The following is a 20394-nucleotide window of genomic DNA, read 5'->3' as shown; positions in this document are numbered from 1 at the left end:
GGACAGTCAAGACTACACAGAGAACCCCTGTCTTGAAAAACAAGAAACAAAACAAAAAAAGGCGATACATTTTTTGTTCGTTACCAAAATGATTACTTAGATAGGAATCTTATAATATTCCTGACAATTCAGAAAGTCTTGTTTCTATCCAGAGCTGAAGATACAACTTTGGGTCTATTCTTTAAACTACATGTAATGTAAAGAACAGCACATTCCGAAGAAATAAAGCATGCAGTGGGGAGGGGAGAGAGAGGGTCCTCCAAAAAATAACTCGCTTCCCCCGCCCCACCCAAAAACCCCCAGACAGGGTTTCTCTGTGTAGCTTTGGCTGTCTTAGACTCGATTTGTAGAACAGGCTGGCCTTGAACTCAGAGATCCTCTAGCCTCTGCCTCCCAAGTACTGGGATTAAAGGTGTGTACCACCACGCCCAGCTAAAATATCTAGCCTTTATCAGAACAAAATAGGCTTCCTTTAGTGGGCCTCAGCAAAGCACTCTCTTCAATTTCCTCCCTTTTCTAATCTGTAACAATCCTTTTACATCTTGGGTGATGCTTTCTTTTTTCTCCAAATTAGTGTGCTACTGACGACATAGGAGGCAGGCTCTGAAGCTGTTTATAAATGTCTATTCTCGATAACCTTCATGCCTAATTTCTATTTAGCTTTGGGACATGGTGACCTTAGAGGGAAAAGGGCTCACTTTCTGAGAGTGCACTCAGAGGAAGGGCTTGCCCCAATGTCACCAGTAATAAGTAAGGACAGGAGCCCGGAAAGGTAACAAAGCTCATAAAGAGTTGCCTTGTTTTTGAGGCTACAAATCTAGTTTATAATGTACCTAACACTAAGCCTGTTAGAGAGTTTAGATAGTGAAACTCAAAAGAAGTGAAACAAGTCATAGTTAGGTGTCTACAGAGCTAAACTCAGCAAAGTGGGGCCACTTTAGACTCTTTGCAGCACGCTATAAATAAAACACACGGCTCTGGTGGAACCTAGCAACTCCTGACTAAGATGCCAAGGTGCAGAACCACGCCTGGCACTTTCTAAAAGTTTGGTCAGCGATGGATGAGGCTCTGTACTTTCGGTTCCATGAAAACTAAGGACGCCTTTCTCAAGCAGAGCTCTGGTGGCATGGTCTGCGAAGGGACGGGCTACTTCACTTTGAGTGTCGCCTTTGCCCACTGGCACCTCATTCTTCCTTTTTTCCCCTCTACCTCTCTTCTATTGTTTGGACCGGCTCTCTTAGAATGCATGCTGGGAAGCGTAGTCGCACTCCCTGCTGGTTAAACCAGTTGGCCGGGTAAACTTATCTGAGAAAGGTGGGGTACCGTCTGCAAGACCAGGCCCCCCCGTCTCCCAGGAGCAATCTGGGATTTGCAGTTTCCAGTTCTTCAAACCGGCCTGCTGGAACGGGACTCTTGTACTCTAATCCTCCCCGAAGCCGGAGCCTCGCGCGTTCTGATGACGTCTCTAGAACCGCGCAACACCTGGGATTCGTGGTAGTTCTTGAAGAGAGTCCCGCCCTAAGTTGTTATGACTGGAAAACTACATTTACCAAGAGCCCTCGGGGCAGCGCGCCAAGAGCCGCCCGGGGCCGTGATTGGTTGGCGAGCCGGCCGCACGCGGAGGAGCTCAAGGAGCAGCTCTGTTGCGACAGAGGCCGAGCGGCGAGGCCCCGTGAGTTGAGGGGGAAGGGGCGCCGGAGGGGAGGAGAGTGCGGACCCGTGAGCAGGAAGCGGGAGGAGAAGCGGAAGAGAGATCAGGGTCGGGATGGAAAGGGCCGAAAGGGAAAAGAACTGGTGGCCCGGGCAGAAACGCCGGCGAGCGGGGTGTGGGGGAGGTGAGAGGCAGCGATCGCGGAGACCCTTAGGGACCGGCCGGGGTGGACGCGTAGCTCCCGGAGGGAAACCTCGCAGCAGTCGGTGGGGTGGAGGGGAGGGGACCGAAAGGAGGTCCGGGACGAACTCCCGGTGAAGAGCCGACAAGGAGGCGGCCGGCTGAGGTGCGCGAGCGCCAAGTTCGGAAACTGGAGACGAGTGGCAGAGCGGTCCTTCACTAAAGGCCCGGGGGAAGAGCGCATCCTAGTGAAGCTGGCGGCGGGGATTGGCGCGCGAGCCCTGAGGGAGGAGATGAGGCTGGGAGAGCGGTCGAGAGTGCGAGAAACCCGGACAAAGTTGGCAGGGATGAGAGCGGGGCACCAGAGGCTTGATAGGAAAATTCCAAGGAGGGATGGGATACGTGCGGCTCTCTAGACGTACTTACCGGTTAGTTTAGTGTTTTGGCGCATCTGTTTGCTATTCTTCAGACTCCTGAAAGAACAGTACCCCTGTGGCTCATCACCATGCCTTCCGACCTGGCCAAGAAGAAGGCAGCCAAAAAGAAGGAAGCTGCCAAAGCTCGACAGCGGCCCAGAAAGGGACATGAGGAAAATGGAGATGCTGTCACAGAACCTCAGGTGGCAGAGGAGAAAAATGAGGAGGCCAATGGCAGAGAGACTACAGGTGATGGAGGTGCGTTGGGTGAATTTCCTGAGCCGGCTGCTTCAGTTAAAAATCTGGATGCGGGCTGGAGAGATGGCTCAGTGGTTAAGAGCACCGCCTGCTCTTCCAGAGGTCCTGAGTTCAATTCCCAGCAACCACATGGTGGCTTACAACCCTCTATAATGTAATCTGATACCCTCTTCTGCAGATAAAGCACTCATATGCAATAGATAAAATAAATAAATCTTAAAAAAAAAATCTGGATGCAGATGCACACGCCTTTAACCCGGGTATTCAGGAAACTAATGTACAAAGATGGAGAGCTTTGAGGCAAGCCTGGGTTTGTTTGTTTTTGTTTCCTTTTGTTTTTTTTTTCTTTTTCCTTTTTTACAAAATAAAAAGCCCACAGACATATGTCTTTATATAACATGAAACTTAGTGACAACCAAACCCTTAGAGTTAAAGATAGTGCTACCTTGTTACTGATCAAGAAAACTGAATTCAAGGTCAAACACAAATGGGAATTGATCTACTTTGTTGCAGTGGACAATAAAAAGAGAAGGCAGCCGGGTGTGGTGGCGCATGCCTTTAATCCCAGCACTTGGGAGGCAAAGGCAGGTGGATCGCTGTGAGTTCAAGGCCAGCCTGGTCTACAAAGGGAGTCTAGGACAGCCAAGGCTACACAGAGAAACCCTGTCTCAAAAAAGCAAAAAAACAAAACAAAACAAAAAAAAACCAAAATGAAGAAGGCAACTGCTATTTCCTGTTGTTTGTTTTGTTGTTGTTGTTGTTTTGCTTTTTTACCTATAGTAGTGGGTTCGTTAGGTTTTACCATATGGTGCCTTTTGCCCCCCCCCACTCCCCCCACCCCCCACCCCCGTACTGGGATTAAAAGCATGAGCCACTACCACCGTATAGCGCATATGTGTGTGTGTATGACATCATATATATTCCATATAGCACTTTTACTTACTTATTTACTTATCTTAGTTAAAACTTTTTATTTTATGAAGATTTGTATGTGTGTGTGAGGGTGTCAGATCCCGTGGAACAAGTATTATAGACAGTTTTGAACTGTCACGTGGGTGCTGGGAATTGGACCCAGGTCCTTTGGAAGAGCAGCCAGTGCTCTTAGCCACTGAGTCAACTCCAGCACCCCCACAGTACGGTACTCTAATGTCACAGGGATAGTGACTATACAAAGCAAATAACTTATTGTTACATATTGCTTTATGTAATTTTCCTTCGAATATAGCTGTAGCTTTGTTATTTATGTTTTGGGGATTTGTTGAGTATTTTTCCATACTAGATAATGCTATTCTTCACACTATAAACATAATTTGCCCTCAGAAAGTTTCCTTTCTCTGCTGTTGTCACAAAACACTCTGACCAAAACTAACTTGAAAGGACAAAGTTTATTTCTTCTTGTATTTCTGGGTCCATCTTTTTTGTTTTGTTTTGGTTTGGTTTTTGATTTTTCAAGACAAGGTTTCTCTGTGTAGCCTTGGCTTTCCTAGACTTGCTTTGTAGACCAGGCTGGCCTTGAACTCACAGTGATCTGCCTGCCTCTGCCTCCCGAGTTCTGGGATTAAAGGCATGCGCCACCACGCCCAGCTTCTGGGTCCATCTTTAATGGAATTAAGGCTTTTTGTTGTTTGTTTGTTTGTTTTTTGTTTTGGAGCAGGATTTCTCTGTGTAACATCCCAAGCTGTCCTGGAACTCTCTGTAGACCAGGCTGGCCTCACTGCCTCCCGAGTGTTGGGATTACAGGTGTGTGCCACCATACCCAGCTGAGGCCATGGGGAAGTTTTATCCCTGGCCAGAGTTCTGGAAGATGGAGAAAGAGGGGAACAGTGGAGGAGGAAAGGACATTGGAAGGACAAGGGAGCTTAGAAAGTTTGCAAAGTAAAACTTGTCTGCGAAAGTAGGGTGTTAGGAAAATCTATCATGTGCACTGGGTATGAAGCTCTCGAATTCTTGAGTCTGTGGGCATCTGCCTGTTTGACGCAGATCTGAGTCTGTCTCACAGTCCCTTCCCAAATTACATTTCTGTCCCAGAAGTGGATTTGCTGACCAAGGAGCTAGAGGACTTTGAGATGAAGAAAGCTGCTGCTCGAGCTGTCACTGGTGTCCTGGCCTCTCACCCCAACAGTACTGACGTCCACATCATCAACCTCTCACTCACCTTTCATGGTCAAGAGCTGCTCAGTGACACCAAACTGGAGTTAAACTCAGGCCGTCGTTATGGCCTCATTGGCTTAAATGGAATTGGTAAGGCCCTTACAGGGGGAGGTAGGCCTTTCTCTTCCTTACCTTGTCTGTCACTCAGTATGTATTTAGTACTAGCAAAGCAAGAGATTTATTCTGTGAGTGGGGACCAGACCTGCCTGGGCCACGGGCTGTGTGTAGTAAGTACCATGTGAGGATCTTGTGACATGTGCTAGTACCGCGTGCTAGAGACTTGGTAGGGGAAACAGGAGTGGGGAGCCTTTATAAATGAATAGGACTTCACAGGCGCAGAAGGACAAGACCTGAAGAGGAATTGGGAGAGTCCTGAGAGCAGAGGATAGTGGGATTTGAGTGAGCTAAAGGAAGGAAGGCACTTAAGAATGGGGATCCTGGGTTGCCTAATAGGAACAGGTGCAAAAGAATGGTGATACCATGGCTGACTGTCTTCCTGTCACCCTCTCAGGAAAGTCCATGCTGCTCTCTGCTATCGGGAAACGTGAAGTGCCCATCCCCGAGCACATCGACATCTACCACCTGACCCGTGAGATGCCTCCTAGCGAGAAGACACCCTTGCAGTGTGTGATGGAGGTGGACACAGAGCGGGCCATGCTGGAGAGGGAGGCCGAGCGGTTAGCTCATGAGGATGGTATGGCTCCACACCCAGGGTGGGCTGGCCTTCCTCCTGGGATCCGCAGGGCGCTGATGGTCATGTGCTGCCCACAGCGGAGTGTGAGAAGCTCATGGAACTCTATGAGCGGCTGGAAGAGCTGGACGCCGACAAAGCCGAGATGAGGGCCTCAAGGATCTTACACGGATTGGGTTTCACACCTGCCATGCAGCGCAAGAAGCTGAAAGACTTCAGTGGTGGCTGGCGGATGAGAGTTGCTCTTGCCAGGTGGGCTTCCTCCCTCGCCCTCATCCTTGACCCCTCCCCTCCCCAATCTCTCAGAGTGCAATGTTCACTCTGGTAGCTGTGTAGAGCAGGCATCATGTTGAGTGTGTGCAGATGAGACAGCCCTCAGTGATATGGTGTGGGTAGTTGTACGGGCAGGATGGTATTGGCTAAGTACCCAAAAATGCTTGTTCAGTGCTGGCATGTTAGCACATGGTCCAGTAGCACTCTAAGCAGGCCTAAGTGAAATAGTACAGTTTTGTTTTTCTTTCACCTTGAAGTCCTTCGTGCTTTTTGTGTTTCTGTCCTGCTAGTTTTTATGATAGTAAAATATTAGACAGCATTAATGTCATCGGTCCTTTTTACCTCTGTACACTTGTGCATAAAGTGAGTTTCTGTAGTCCGGCACTATGCTGGTACCCCTCCCTAGAAGGGAGTATCCGAGACTGCACACTTTATAAACAGAAAAGGCTTGTTTCGGTTCATGACTCTGGAGGTATCAATGGGTAGTTTTGCTAGCAGAGTTCTGCACTGTAGTACAGTTTTCTGCCTCTGAAAACAGGCTTGAAGATTCCGTCCAGTCCTGACCAGCATTGTGGCAGAAAAGCTGCACCCTCCATTCAGCATCTAGGGTGCCTCTGTTTCCTTTTGTGTCCTTCAGAGCCCTCTTTATCCGGCCCTTCATGCTGCTCCTGGACGAGCCTACCAACCACCTGGACCTGGATGCTTGTGTGTGGCTAGAAGAGGAGCTTAAGACGTAAGGGCTGGGGCTGGGAGCTGCCGTCCTGGGGCATTGGGAGCCGAGTACAATGGAAATGGGTGCCCGGAAGCTGCCTTGTTGAGACTATGTGAAAGGAGGCCAGAGTCAGGCCAGGTGTGGCCAGTGCCGAGTACAGTTAGAGTGGTCCTTTTTGTTCATTGGGGGGGGTTTTGGATTTGGGGATATTTTTCTTTTTTAATCTGAATTATATGAGCCTTTTGTTTATTGTGGGGGTGTGTGCATGTGTATATAAGTGTACGTGAAATCATGTAAGGTGAGCCTAATGCTTAAATTTATGAAATGATGGTGAGAAAGAAAAATAATAGCAAATATAGACATGGTTCTTTTATAAACTTAAGAACTGAGAGACTCAGAATATTGTCTCAGCTTTGAAAGGAAACAATAGCATCTACCTTACTGCTCTCTTCAAAAGGGCTTATGCTGGACACACACCTTTAATCCCAGCACTTGGAAGGCAGAGGCAGGTGGATCTCTTTTGATTTCAAGGCCAGCCTGATCTATGAAGGGAGATCCAGAACAGCCAAACTACACAAGAACTCTGGGTGGGCTGGGGGTGGTGGTGCACACCTTTAATCCCAGCACTTGGGAGGCAGAGGCAGGTAGATTGCTCCGAGTTTGAGGCCAGCCTGGTCTACAAAGTGAGTCTAGGACAGCTAGAGCCGTTACACAGAGAAACCTTGTCTCGAAAAACCAAAACTAAAAAAAAAAAAAAAGAACTGGGGCGGGGTGCGGGGGGCTTATGTTTCTCTTACTGAATCATCTGGGTTGGCCCCAGCCTTGGTATGGATACCTTCTATTTAAATACTTGTATCTACAGACTGTTGGCATCACTACTACTACCATCTCTACTCTGTTCTGTTCTGTTTGCAGAACAGTAGGCTGGGGCTCAAGCTGTCTTACCACTGAAAGATTCCAGCACCCCCCCCCCCACACACACCCCTGAGAGAATGCAGTGTCACCTAGGTCTCTGCTGGCTACAGGAGCTGCAGGACACTTGGGTCTGGCTCTGTAGCTTTTTGTGGCCCATCTCTGGCTTGGGACCTTTCTGATGGGCTCTTTGGCTTTGCAGTTTCAAGCGCATCCTGGTCCTTGTGTCCCACTCCCAGGACTTTCTGAATGGAGTTTGCACCAACATCATCCACATGCACAACAAGAAGCTGAAGTACTACACGGTGAGTGGGCCTGGCGCCGCGCTTGCTGGTCCTTTGTCATTGAAAACTGAACTAGCTCTTTAAAGACGGTTCTGCAGCACATTTTATCTTAGTCCCAAAGCCTTTGCTTCTGACGTCTGTTCTGTGTGTGTGCTTGCCTTATAGCAAAGAAGTTGGTTTCCCTCAGTGCCTGGGGAAGGCCCTGATCCTGTTGTAGCCTGTGTGCTTCTGCCTTCACTGTTGTGAGAGCTTGGTGCACAGGAAGATAAATTAGCATCTCAGCAGTGTCCCTGTTGTGCCTAGTCTATTTTTTACAATATTTGGTTTTATTACTATTTTTAATTGGGTTTGTGTGGATGAGTGCAGGTGCCTGCTCAGACCAGAGGTGTTGATCCTCTGAAGCTGGAGTTCGAGGCAGTTGTGAGCACCTGGTGTGGATGCTGGGAATCTAATGAACACACACATACCACTAAGTAAAGAAAAATTTAATAAAATTTTATTTTAAAAAATTGAATCAGGTGTGGTTGGCCCTACATGACTGAAGTGTAAGGGTCATACCAGCCTGATTCCACAGTGCGCATCTGTCTCAATGGGAAAAGGAAAAATAGACTGTTTCCACAGTTACTGTGGAGCACTAATATTACCTTCCAAAACTGTATATTTGCAGTCCTTGGTAGAAAATACCATATATGGATGCATCCTTTATCTTTGATTGTCCTGAATCTTAAGTTTTTATGTGTATGAGTGTGCATTGCCTACATGAGTGTTTATGTACCTCACGTGTGCAGTGTCCAAGGAGGCCAGAAGATGGCCATGTGGGTGCTGAGAATGGAACCCAGGTCCTTTGGAAGAGTAGCCAGTGCTCTTAGCCACTGAGCCATCTCCAACCACTCTTCAGTAATCCCTAATAATCATTCTATCCTTGATAGATGAGTATGTAGTCTGCCTCCTTAGACTGTATAGTATGGTTGTTGTGTACATGGGAGTTGTTTGTAGGTCTCTTTAAGGGACGGCTAGCTTGAGTCTTGGGGCCTTGTTTGGTTAAGACAGAAACCTTGGCAATCCAATTCAGGTAAGACCCTACTCCAGTTGGCTTGTTTTCCCTTGTGGGGGACAACCCTTATCCATAAATGGCACTGGCCTCTGGTGTGGGCAGTAGGGGGTAGTTGAGGGCCTGAGCTACATGGTGTCAGCATGTCTGTGTTCAGGGCTTCTGCTGATACTGTGCCCTTCTGGTTAACTGTAGGATTTGTCATGGAACCTGGCTTGGCCTGGCTGAGCAAGAGGCATGGAATCTAAGATATATATACATTCATACATTCCAGGTTGGGCTGTAGCATGACCTAACATGACATGCCCTGGGTTCTGCCCTTAGCACTGCAAAAATAAGCAACGGGCTGTAGGTTAGTATGTTCCACTTTAATGCGGTTCCTCATCTTCTGGTTTAGTTTTTTAAGGACAGGGTTTCTCTGTGTAGCCTTGGCTGTCCTGGACTCACTTTGTAGACCTGGCTGGCCCCAAACTCAGATCTGCCTGCCTCTGCCTCCCTAGAGCTGGGCGTGCGCCACCACGCCATCTAGTTTCTCTCTTCTTACTGCTCAGATTTAGAGCAGAAGCCAGTCGGTGATGCTGTCACCTCTAACCTGAGTGAGTGCCCAGGACTGACCCTGGGTAAAGCTGCCACCTGGACCTCTCCCCACAGGGTAACTACGATCAGTATGTGAAGACGCGGCTGGAGCTGGAGGAGAACCAGATGAAGAGGTTCCACTGGGAGCAGGACCAGATCGCACACATGAAGGTAGGGATGCTGTGCTGCCCTTCTCCGCTGCATCGGAAAGCACGGGGGCTGGAGGAGGCTGGGGAGAAGTTCGTCATTTCTTACTCTAGGTTTGAGCTGCTGCTTCTGGTTTCCTATGCGTACCTCAAGCCCCCTTCTGGTCTGTACATACTTCAAGCCCCCTCCCCCTCCTGTCTCTTTTACTCACTCCAATCCCCCTTCTGGTCTCTTGCAGAACTACATTGCCAGGTTTGGTCATGGCAGTGCCAAGCTGGCCCGGCAGGCTCAAAGCAAAGAGAAAACACTACAGAAAATGATGGCATCAGGGCTGACAGAAAGGGTTGTGAGTGACAAGGTGAGGTCTGATGGGGTGTGGTTAGGTGGCTGAAGCATGGGTTTAAAAAAAAGTACTGACTTGAAAATGCCTCCTCTTCTTAGACGCTGTCATTTTATTTCCCGCCGTGTGGTAAGATCCCACCACCTGTCATCATGGTGCAGAATGTGAGCTTCAAGTACACAAAGGACGGGGTGAGTGTAGGCCAGAGCGTATGCACAAGAGCCCATGTGCAGCTAGGAGGCCGGGTGCACATGCACAGCACATGCATGAGCCCTTTCCCCTGCTTCATTCATTCCTGCTGACTTTTGCCAGGAGACAAACATCAGGTTTAGCAGATGGAAGCAGAGGGCTGGGATCAGCTTTGACAGTAATTCCCTTCTCTGTTCTTCCCACCTACGGGGTTGGCGTGCAGGGCAGAGCAGATCTAAGCTCTAGCCTTTGTCTGTCTCTCTCTTTACCCACTTCAGCCTTGCATCTACAATAACCTAGAGTTTGGCATTGACCTTGACACACGAGTGGCTCTGGTAGGACCCAACGGTGCGGGGAAGTCCACTCTTTTGAAGCTGCTAACCGGAGAGGTATGGTGCTAAGGTGGAGTGTCAGTCAGGGTTCTCCTGCTACCTCCGTTAAGGAAGAAGGGAGTGCATGCGTGCCTTGGTGGTTGAGTGAGCCACCTGGAGGGACTGGGAGGTGGGGAGGGTCTGTATGACCAGAATGCATGTGAATGCATGCGTGTGACGGTAACTAAGGTAGGCTCTAGAGGGGCTGATACAATGGGGTTTCTTTGGAGAGTGTGTATGTTGTGCCTGCATCAAATGCCTTACTGATGTATTGTACAGCAGACCTTTCATGTCCACCTAGTAAGCTACTGTGTGCCTTCACCTTAAGAGTCTGTTTTAGTGAGTCTTCCTAAATATATACTTTTACATTTGTTTTATTGTGTACACATTCATATGTGGTGGTAGGGGACAACTTGTGGGCGTGGATTCCAGACCAGCTCAGGTTGTCAAGCGTGGTAGCCAGTGCCTTTTTCCACTGAGATATGTTCCACCTTCCCAACACTCAAGTGTGCCTGGGTGGCAATCTGTGTGTTAAGTGAGGACGTTGTTTGAGCCCTGCTCGGTGTTCTGGCGTTTGATTCTGTCTTGGCTTCCTTTTCACCCCCGTAATTATGATTAATATTCTTTCTTAGCTTCTGCCTACCGATGGAATGATCCGGAAACATTCTCATGTCAAGATAGGGCGTTACCATCAGGTACAGACCCGGGGTCAAGGTTGGGGGTGAGGCTAAAGATGGGATTATATCCATCCAAGTCCCTCCTCTAGGAACAGAGCTCCTCCCTGCTTCTTGGATCCTGAGCAAGTTTCTGGTGGGCTCCTGACACAGGTCCCTTTTAGGGTAGGCCCCTGTCACACCAAGAGGCCTTTTGGAGGAGGTTCCCCTCAAATGTGGTGGTCTTGCTTTCTCTGCAGCACTTACAGGAGCAGCTGGACCTGGACCTTTCACCATTGGAGTACATGATGAAGTGCTACCCAGAGATCAAGGAGAAGGAGGAGATGAGGAAGATCATTGGCAGATACGGCCTCACTGGGAAACAGCAGGTGAAAGAGGGGTGGGAAGGACCCAAGATGGTTCATAGGCAGTGGCCAGAGGGTTAAGGGACATTGTCCTCACACCTAGGTTTAGAGGCCATCCCAGCGTCTCCTCTAGTCCTTTCCTCTATAGTGTCATGTACTCAGGTTGTGGGGTAAGGACAGTGACTGGGACTGCGACAGGCTTGAGCCAGAGTGCTTGAGAAGAAAGCAAAGGGAACGGCAACCTAGAGCACAGACAGGAAACCAAAGGTTACCTGATCGTGCCGTTGCGTCAGGACTCGTGCTGAGTGAGAGATGAGTAGTCATGACCAGGTAGGTAGCCCTCATCAGGGCTCAGGACTAATGGCCTGGCCTCGGTCGTGCTGTATGATCTTGGGTCATGCCAAACTCATGTCTTGCAGAAAGAAAAAAAAAAAGACTACAGTGATAACAGGAGCCAGGGAGAGGAAAGAAGTCCTATGATGCATGGCAGGTGTAGCACCAAGTCCTTATGTCATGGTTCCCCTAGGTGAGCCCAATCCGGAACCTGTCGGATGGGCAGAAGTGCCGAGTGTGTCTGGCCTGGCTGGCCTGGCAGAATCCTCACATGCTCTTTCTGGACGAGCCTACCAATCACCTGGACATTGAGACCATTGACGCACTGGCAGATGCCATCAATGAGTTTGAGGGTGGCATGATGCTAGTCAGCCATGACTTCAGACTCATCCAGCAGGTGAGCTGTGGCCTCAGGCGGAGCGCATAGCACACAGCGCTGGAATATACGGGTAGAAGGTTGTGTGAAGCACAGCTATGGCACGTAGAGGCCAGAGCAACATTTGCTAAGGTCAGTGAAGGGGCTCGGGTCCATGTGGTCTGGAGACAGCCAGACCTCATCATTCTGTGAGGGTAGTAGTTAAATGCTTTGTAGTAAGAAGGGGCGGGATTGAGAGGAGGAGGAGCAAAGGCTACTGGCTGTTTCTGGGCTCTAAAGAAGCTAGGGTAGCTGGGCGTGGTGGTGGCACATGCCTTTAATTCCAGCACTCAGGAGGCAGAGGCAGGTGGATCGCTGTGAGTTCAAGGCCAGCCTGGTCTAAGAGTCCAGGACAGTGAAGGCTATTATACAGAGAGACCCTGTCTTAAAACAATAAACAAACAAAAGAAGCAGCAGCTAGGGTAGAAAAGCGAGTGGCTCCTGAAGCCTCTGAAGAGATCTGGAGCCTGCTGGGGACCTGACAGGAGGGAGGTGACACAGCAGGATCCAGCTAGGAAAGTTCTAGAATGTGCTTCTAGTGCTCCAGGTAAGGTGTCCCAAGGAACCTGTGTAGGCAGTGTGAGTAGCTGGGTGTGGTAGGGTGAGGCCTCAGGAAGCCCAGGACAGTACTGCTGGTGGGAGGTGCTAGGACTGGCCAGATCAAGTCCAACACATCTGCTTCCAGGTTGCGAAGGAGATTTGGGTCTGTGAGAAGCAGACAATCACCAAGTGGCCTGGAGACATCCTGGCCTACAAGGAGCACCTCAAGTCCAAGCTTGTAGACGAGGAGCCCCAGCTCACCAAGAGGACCCACAACGTGTGAGCCCTCAGCCAGGCTTGGGTCAGGAATGCCACCTGGAGACTGCCAGCTGACACCTGACCAGCCACTCAGGACAGGACCCTGGGGCTGCACTCCCGCCTTGCTGCAATACTGCCCCTAGTCTCTCCCCTCAGCCTGCCTTCGCTGCATCTTATCTCCAGCTGGACAGCACCTGTCCGTTCCCTACCCTCCTTCCATTTGGGTCTGTCTGTCTGGACTCAGCTGGCTGTTCCCTCCAGACCCTTGCTGGTTACCTTGCCCTGAGAGATGCAGCCAGGGGTACCTGGGTTAACCCAAGGGCCCAAGCCCTGGTTGGGCCCTGGAAGGATTCAAGAGCCTCATTTTATGGGTTTAGGTGATGTTGGAGGAATACCGCCAGCCCATCACCCCCATTCCTGATTGCTTCTGGTTTGGAGCTCTGGGCCAAGGCCTTAGTCCTGGTCCATATTTTAATAATTATTTAACATTGTAGATCTGTAGATCTGTGTCATCTACAAAGTGTCCAATAAAGAAGGAGGAAGCTACACTCCCCTCCTTCCTGGGTCTCTGAGCCTTTTTCCCACCCTGCAAGCTATGGCCTGATGAGGTAGAAGTCTGGCCCTCTGGGGCTACAGAAATGTATCCTCCCCCCCCCCTTCTGTTTTGTGCTTTTCCTTAGACCTGTGTTTCAGGGGACTTTACGGGACTTGGGTGTGGCGGGCTCAAGTCCCAGAGTTAGAGCTTGCCAACTTTTTGGGAGTCCTAGGGACAGGTAGGAAATGAGATTCCTATCAAGTGTCCTGGTGTCCTAGACTTTACAGCCCATGCTTTGCAGTATGACATACTGCTGCCAGCTGCACATCAGACACTTGCTAAAAGTGTTAAAAGTGCAGGCTCTTCACTAGATCTGTCGTTGCATCAGGTGGAGTGGGGGTTGCAGAGCTCTATTATCGTCTCCACACCTGCCCTTTTCTTAGCTGCATCCAGCTTATATCTAGCCCAGGGTCCTGCATAGGCTGTCTGGCCCTTTAGTGAGACTTCATGTCAGCGGGCACTGCCATATCCAGCCTTACCTGAGGGTGTTTGTCACTCACCCCCAAAACCTCAGCAATACCTGTGAGAAAGCACACTGCCATTTTTCAGTATGTGTTAACAGCATGTCTGAGATAGCAAAAGAAACTCCCAGGTGGTGTCTAAACCCCCAGGGAGCTTGTGATCAAGTGAGAAAACCAACACATAGACTGTAAATCAGATGCCAGGTTTTAGCTTGAATACTAAGAGGGTCAAAAGTACCCAAAATGGTCACAGCCCAGAAAGGCAGATTTGGCCCTGATCCTTGAAAAAGCGACAAAGGTCTCTCAAATGTGCTCCCAGAGCTGCTTAGGTGGATGGACAGATGAACCGATCCCCCTAAGAGCTGAGATTTACAGGTTTGTGCTCCACCATAGCCCCAGAGAAACCTGCCGCTGGTATCTGTGCTGGGAGTAAAGTGGTTTAAGTCAGCTTGCCCTGAGAATCCAGACTGGGTTTTCAATAGACCTATTGCCACCAAATCCACCTGCCGGTCATTAGGAACTCAAAGCCAGGTACGGCACAGGCCTGGAATCCCTACACTAGGGAGTTTGTGGCCAGCCTGGGTTTCTGGCCCTCCTTTCCTCCATCCCACCCCCTACCCCCCAAAGACCAGGGTCCCTGGAGCTCAGGAAGGACTTGGCATCTGGAGGTGGAAAGTGTTCTCAACCTCATCTTCTAGTCAGCTTATGTCACCTAACACCCACCCAGCGGTGGGGAAACCAGCATGGCCATTTTAAGAATGCCTAGAAAGTCTGCACATTATCTAAAATTAGCTGTGCCCTGTTTGGGATGCAGAACTGCCCTCGGCTCAAAGCAGACAGCTTCGATGTCGCTGGGTCTTGGAACATACACAGGAGTGGTAGTGCTGCATGTTTTCACAGGCAGGCAAGTGGCATTTGTTGCTGTCTTCCCCCTCCTACACACAACCACTAGTTTCTGACTTATACCCTCACCCTCTTTTCCAAAAAAAAAAAAATTGCTATTTTTCAAGCTGTTGTAGACTTCCATAGTCATAGTGATCAAGTACCTGTGTCTTAGCCCTGGGATCAAAGTCTGACAGAAGGGTTGGGTCAGACAGGGACTCAGGAGAGGGTGACTGAGCTGAGAGCCACTGTTCACCCATGCAGCCCCTAGGAAGATGACCAAGACTTGACTAGCTGCAGCCTTCTGCTGGCAGGAGTGTCAAGGCCCCAGCTCTGACTCCTCTGCTGGCTTAGTCACCCTTTACACTGACCAAGTCCCCTCACATCTTAGATTTTCATAGGTCCCTACCATCTGTCCAAGAGACCCACCCAGAAGCTCCTGTGATGGACAAGGAGACAAGCAGAGGGAAGAACCTTAGTCAAAGTGACTCACGGTCAACCCAGACCACAGGTCACCTACATCCTGGTCCAGCACTTCAGTGACTTACAGTGTGCTTGCTGCTAACCAAATACAGGTTAAGTGAACAAACCTAAGGAGTCCTCCAAGCCTCTAAGAATGTGTCCCCCCCCCCCCCCACTCACCTACTTACTCAGGACTAAGATGCACGTGTCCAACAGCACACTTTTGTTTTTGTTTTTCAAGACAGGGTTTCTCTGTGTAGCTTTGGCTGTCCTAGACTAACTTTGTAGACCAGGCTGGCCTCAAATTCACAGTGATCCGCCTGCCTCTGCCTCCTGAGTGCTGGGATTAAAGGTGTGCAGCACCATACCCGGCTCCAACAACACTCTGAAAACACACAGCAACTCTTGGTATGAATGGTCACTCATCCATGTGCTCATGTGCTGATGAAAACAGCAAGATGCAAGGGCAGGGAGATGGTATAGTCAGACCTGAGTATCCAGGGCTCAGCAGTTTAGAACACTTGCTGTGCTTATAAGGATCCAAGTTCAGTTCCCGGTATTCCCATATTGGGTACTTACTACCCTCTGTCTAAGGCTCCAGGGTTTCAGGGACTGTGTGCATGTGCACATATATACAAGCAAAGTCAACAAAAGACCTGACTATGAATCACTAACGTCCACAAAAGATGCTGGGCACATCAACACGCTCCTGTAATCCCAGCACTGGGGATCTAGAGTTAGGAGGATCCTTGGGGCTTGCTGGCCAGGCAGTTTAGCTCACTTGGTAGGCCCTAAATTCAGCGAGACACCCTGTCTCAGAAAATAAGATGGAAAACATGTAATCCATCAGACCCACTCAAATGAAGCTAAGTATAAAAAAATTTTTTTTCTACAAAAATGCATTTTTAAAAAGCCAGGGAGTGGTGGCACACACCTTTATTTCCAGCATTCAGGAGGCAGAGGCAGACGAATCTGTGAGTTTGAGGCCAGCCTGGACTACCGAGTGATTCCAGAGCTACATGATACCATGTTTCAAAAAAAAAAAAAAAAAAAAGGACTTGAATACAGCTCTGAATTCAATCACCACCAACACCCACTCCTCAAGCAAATAATCTGTGGTGTACTATCTCCCAGCACAGTGGCTGTTACCATAGGCTACACTGACATGGAAGAGAGATGAAGTCACAGAGCTGGAACTACAGATGGTTGTGAGCCACCTAACAAGGTGTGTACTAGGGACTAAGCATGGACCTCTGCTAGAGCTGCAAGCACTAAACTTCTGGGTCATCATCCCAGCCAGCCCTTGTGGACTCAGGTCTCATGGCTTTCTCTCTACTCTGGCCCTGCATTTTGCTTTCATCACAAAGAAATCCTGAGGCCGGGCGTGGGGGTGGGAGGAGCACACCTTTCTTTTTATTTTTTTAATTGGTTTTTAGAGACAGGGTCTCTCCTGTGTAGCCTTGGCTGTCCTGGACTCGCTTTGTAGACCAGGCTGGCCTCGAACTCACAGCCTGCCTCTATCTGGTGGTGCACGCCTTTAATCCCAGCACTCAGAGGTAGAGGCAGGTGGATCACTGAGTTTGAGGCCAGCCTGGTCTACAAAGTGTAGCCAAGGCTACATAGAGAAAACATGCCTCGAAAAACCAAAAAGGAGAAGGAGGAGGAAATCCTGCTCACTGGCATACTCTCAAGTTCCCCTTCAGCTGCCTTATCCGTCCCAGGCCCACCTACCTAGGGACAGTATTGCTTACAGTGGGCTGGGTCCTCTTACATCAAGTATCTACACAAAGGAATATATATTATATGAGTCATTTGTGTGAAATGGCACATGAACAGTTATTTGAAGTTGTTTATAAACTAGACTATGGAGGGAGAACTAAGAACAGTTGCCTTAGATGGAGAGAGAAATTAGGAAGGGCATAGAGGAACATTCTAGCACAATAAAATATTGTGACTGAGAAATTGGTTGTATAAATGAATACATTTGTCAAATTTTAGATATGGTAGTGAGAGAACTTGGCAGTTAAGGGCATTGCTACTCTTAGAAAGGACCTAGGTTCAATTCCTGTTATCCACATGGCAGCTTACAACTCTTAACTCTAAACCAAGGGAATTTGAGGACCTCTTCTGCCTCCCTGGGACACTGTACACAAGTGGTACACAGATATACATTCAAGCAAAACACCACTCATTCACATAAAAAGTAAAAAAAAAAAAAAGTAGTGAAAAATGATTTGAGAAAGGCAGTGTTGACCTCTGACCCACACATAATCAGACACACACAAACGTGTAAAAAAACAAAATGCATGTATAACTGCCCATTTGTTAGCTAAAGACACTGACCTACGAGGGCTAGCATCATTTTGCAATTACATAAACTGCGTTTAAACTTTGTGTACAGGGCCAAAGAGATGGCTCCTAGGGAAAGGGCACTTGCCTCCAAGCCTGATGACTTATTTGATAAATAGCATCTACACAGTAACAGGAGAATTGATTCCCACATGTGCTCTCTGACCTTCACATGCTCACCATGCATGTACACACACACATACACACACACACAAAGTATAAATAAAATTGGATTTATAGCTTCATGTTGAATAATGAGTACTTTTTTTTTTTTTTTTTTTTTTGGCTTTTCAAGGTAGGGTTTCTCTGTGTAACCTTGGCTGTCCTGGACTTACTCTTAGACAAGGCTGGCCTCCAACTCACAGTGATCCTCCCATCTCTGCCTCCTGAACGTTGGGTTTAAAGGCGTGTGCCACCACACCTGACTCAATGCATTTTGTCCTTATGTGAATATCTGAGTAAACTTGCAAAAAATAACAGTGGCCACAACTGTCACTAGGTCATGTAATTGTATGGACTAATAACTGTCACTACATATTTGGTCCACTGCCAAAAACAGGACAGTAGGAATGAAATGGAGACACAGGGTCCTGTTTCTTTGTGTTAGGACTGGGATCTCGGTCACCATTCGGCTTGAAACCCCCACTAACACAGTGGTCCCTGACATCCATCTTTGCCAAGGCCATGGGTTGATCATGAACCCTGTCCTAGTTTGCTTTCTGTTGCTGTGTTAAACACCATGGCCAAAACCAACTCTGAGAAGAAACAATTTATTTCAGTTTACAGCTTGCAATCTATCCTTGAGGGAAGTCAGGCAGGAACTTCCAAACAGGGAAGAACTTGAAGCAGAAAATGCAGAGAATGTTGCTTACAGGCTTGCCCTCAAGTCAAGTTCAGCTCCTTTCCTACACGGCCCAGGCCTACCTGCCTAGGGGATAGCACTGCCCCTAGTGGGCTGGGTCCTTCTCCAACAATTATCAATCAAGAAAATACCCCACAGATTTGGGAACAAGGCAATCTGATGGAGGGAGACAGTTCTTCAACCGAGGGGCCCTCTTCCCAGGTATGTTCAACTTGACAACCAAAGTTAGCCGTCACCAACTCCTTTGTCAGTGATGGCTTCTGAGCGGCTTAAACACCCTGATTTCCTGGAAAGCCCCAGGAGCTGTGTGTCTGTTGTTGCCAGGCGAGCTGGCCAAGGGTTGTATCAGAGAGCACCGAGGACATCACCAAGTACACCAGCTCAAATGTGCCTGTGCACAGCGGTGATTTGAAAAGGGGATGTGTTAAACCAAAGTATTGTCTGGGGCAACAAGTCTTCAGTGTTTAAAGCTACCACAACTCCAATGGTAACACTTTATAAAAAACTGCCATCTGGAGGCATGCCATGAGAGACAGGTGACAGTGCTTTGTAAATGAATGACTGTGTTTAACACAGCTGAAGCAGAGCTCAGGCTAGGGACATCTCTGCTTCTGGGCCCAGAATTCCTAGGATGTGCTACCTTGAGAGGACCGGTTCGTGACATCAGCTCTCATCCATGATCTTGTATTCTATACAGCAGACACTGTGCTGGGAGACAGCACAGTACAGATTTATGCGTTTGTTTTGAGGTGGGGGTGTTGGTGGTGATTGAACTCAGAGCCATATAAATCTTGGGGTTTTGTTTTGTTGTTTTTCTTGAAACAGGGTTTCTCTGTGTAGCCTTGACTGTCCTGGAACTTGCTCTGGACACTAGAGCTGGCTTTGAACTCAGAGTTCCACCTGTATCTGTCCCTCTAGTGTTGGGATTAAAGGTGTGCACCACCATCGCTCAGCTTTTGAGACAGGTTTCATGTAGTCCAGGCTGGCCTCAATCTGCTTATTTTGCTGAGGATGACCTTGACCTGGCCTGAGTTCCCCCACTCGGCCACACTTCACCTCTTGGTGATGCTAAAGGTGTGATTCCTGCACTAGCTGCACCAGGTCACGTGGGAGGCACAACAGTGACTGGTAACCTCCACTTATACATCCCCTAGCTGTCCACAGAGAGTGTGAGAAGAGTCAAGACCATGCCGAGGAGGTGGCTCAGGGGTAGGTTGTGCACTCATCATGTACCAGGCCCTAGCTCTACTCCCAAAACTTTATCCCTCCCAAAAAGGAGAAAAAGCGGGCTGCAGAGCATAGGAGGCAGGGAAGGCATACTGTAGGTGCTGGGTGCATGATATGTGTTAGGGTTATTTTTGTAAAACTGTGTTTCTTTCTCTTAGTTTCTCTCTTAACCCGGCTATCACACAAATAATTGAGTCTTTCCTATGTGTGTTTATAAGGCCTTATAACACAATCTTGAGCAGTTTAAGCCTGTTCTTAACCCTCTTTGTTATCCTGACTCCATCTTTCCCAAATTCCCCAAGTTACTTGCTTTTTTGTTCTTTCTTTGTTCCAGCTGAATCTTCTTCATCTCTCCTGCACCTCTGCCTGTGGCTGAATCCCCTACTTCCTCTTCTAACTCCTCCTCCCCTACCTAGCAGGAAGTCCAGCCTATTCTCTCACCTGTTCAGTGATTGGCTGTAAGCTGCTTTATTGGCATACAAGGGGCCAATTGAGGAGCAGTGTTTATACAACATTGAGACTGGAGTTTCTCAGAACAAGGCTTGCAACCAGAAATGGGGGATACAGAAATCGGCATTTGAATTACACAAGAACCTTATGCCAACTGATATATCTCTTTTTGTCTACTGCATTTGAACATTTGGTGCTTAGGTGGTGGCATTGTTTGGGGAGGTTTAGGAAGTGTGGCCTTGCTAAAGGAAGTGTGTCACTTGGAGTAGGTTTTGAGAGTTTAAGCCCTGGCCCTATTTGTAGTTTGCTCTCTCTGCTTTGTGCTTGAGGTTGAAGGTGT

At 48.6% G+C, this 20394-nt stretch overlaps 1 protein-coding gene across 2 annotated transcripts; it reads left to right on the top strand.

Annotated features, from left to right (window-relative positions):
* The first annotated feature begins 1522 nt into the window (after nucleotides 1-1522).
* LOC311600730 (ATP-binding cassette sub-family F member 2) lies at nucleotides 1523-13312 on the top strand. Of its 2 annotated transcripts, none has more exons than XM_084787770.1 (15): nucleotides 1523-1672; nucleotides 2301-2505; nucleotides 4534-4746; nucleotides 5168-5350; nucleotides 5428-5599; nucleotides 6258-6353; nucleotides 7447-7549; nucleotides 9231-9326; nucleotides 9541-9660; nucleotides 9744-9833; nucleotides 10110-10220; nucleotides 10835-10897; nucleotides 11116-11244; nucleotides 11747-11950; nucleotides 12654-13312. In XM_084787770.1, the coding sequence occupies exons 1-15, from the start codon at nucleotides 1529-1531 to the stop codon at nucleotides 12789-12791; spliced, it is 2067 nt and encodes a 688-aa protein (XP_084643896.1). In that variant the 5' UTR covers nucleotides 1523-1528; the 3' UTR covers nucleotides 12792-13312. The 2 variants fall into 2 exon arrangements, with proteins under 2 accessions (XP_084643896.1, XP_084643897.1); XM_084787771.1 differs by lacking the exon at nucleotides 1523-1672 and adding an exon at nucleotides 1701-1835.
* The last annotated feature ends 7082 nt before the right edge of the window (nucleotides 13313-20394 follow it).

This window comes from Acomys minous (assembly GCF_964271855.1).
Source record: "Acomys minous genome assembly, chromosome: 6".
Taxonomy (NCBI): domain Eukaryota; kingdom Metazoa; phylum Chordata; class Mammalia; order Rodentia; family Muridae; genus Acomys; species Acomys minous.
This window is presented reverse-complemented; position numbering and strand designations above follow the sequence as displayed.

What these genes read in the sequence shown, in the direction of transcription:
- LOC311600730 (XM_084787770.1), top strand. Translation starts at nt 1,529, where the DNA reads ATGACTGGAAAACTACATTTACCAAGAGCCCTCGGGGCAGCGCGCCAA. An exon ending in GCGGTTAGCTCATGAGGATG is followed by an intron (nt 5,351 to 5,427) that starts GTATGGCTCCAC and finishes TGCTGCCCACAG; the next exon opens with CGGAGTGTGAGAAGCTCATG. An exon ending in AGAAGCTGAAGTACTACACG is followed by an intron (nt 7,550 to 9,230) that starts GTGAGTGGGCCT and finishes CTCTCCCCACAG; the next exon opens with GGTAACTACGATCAGTATGT.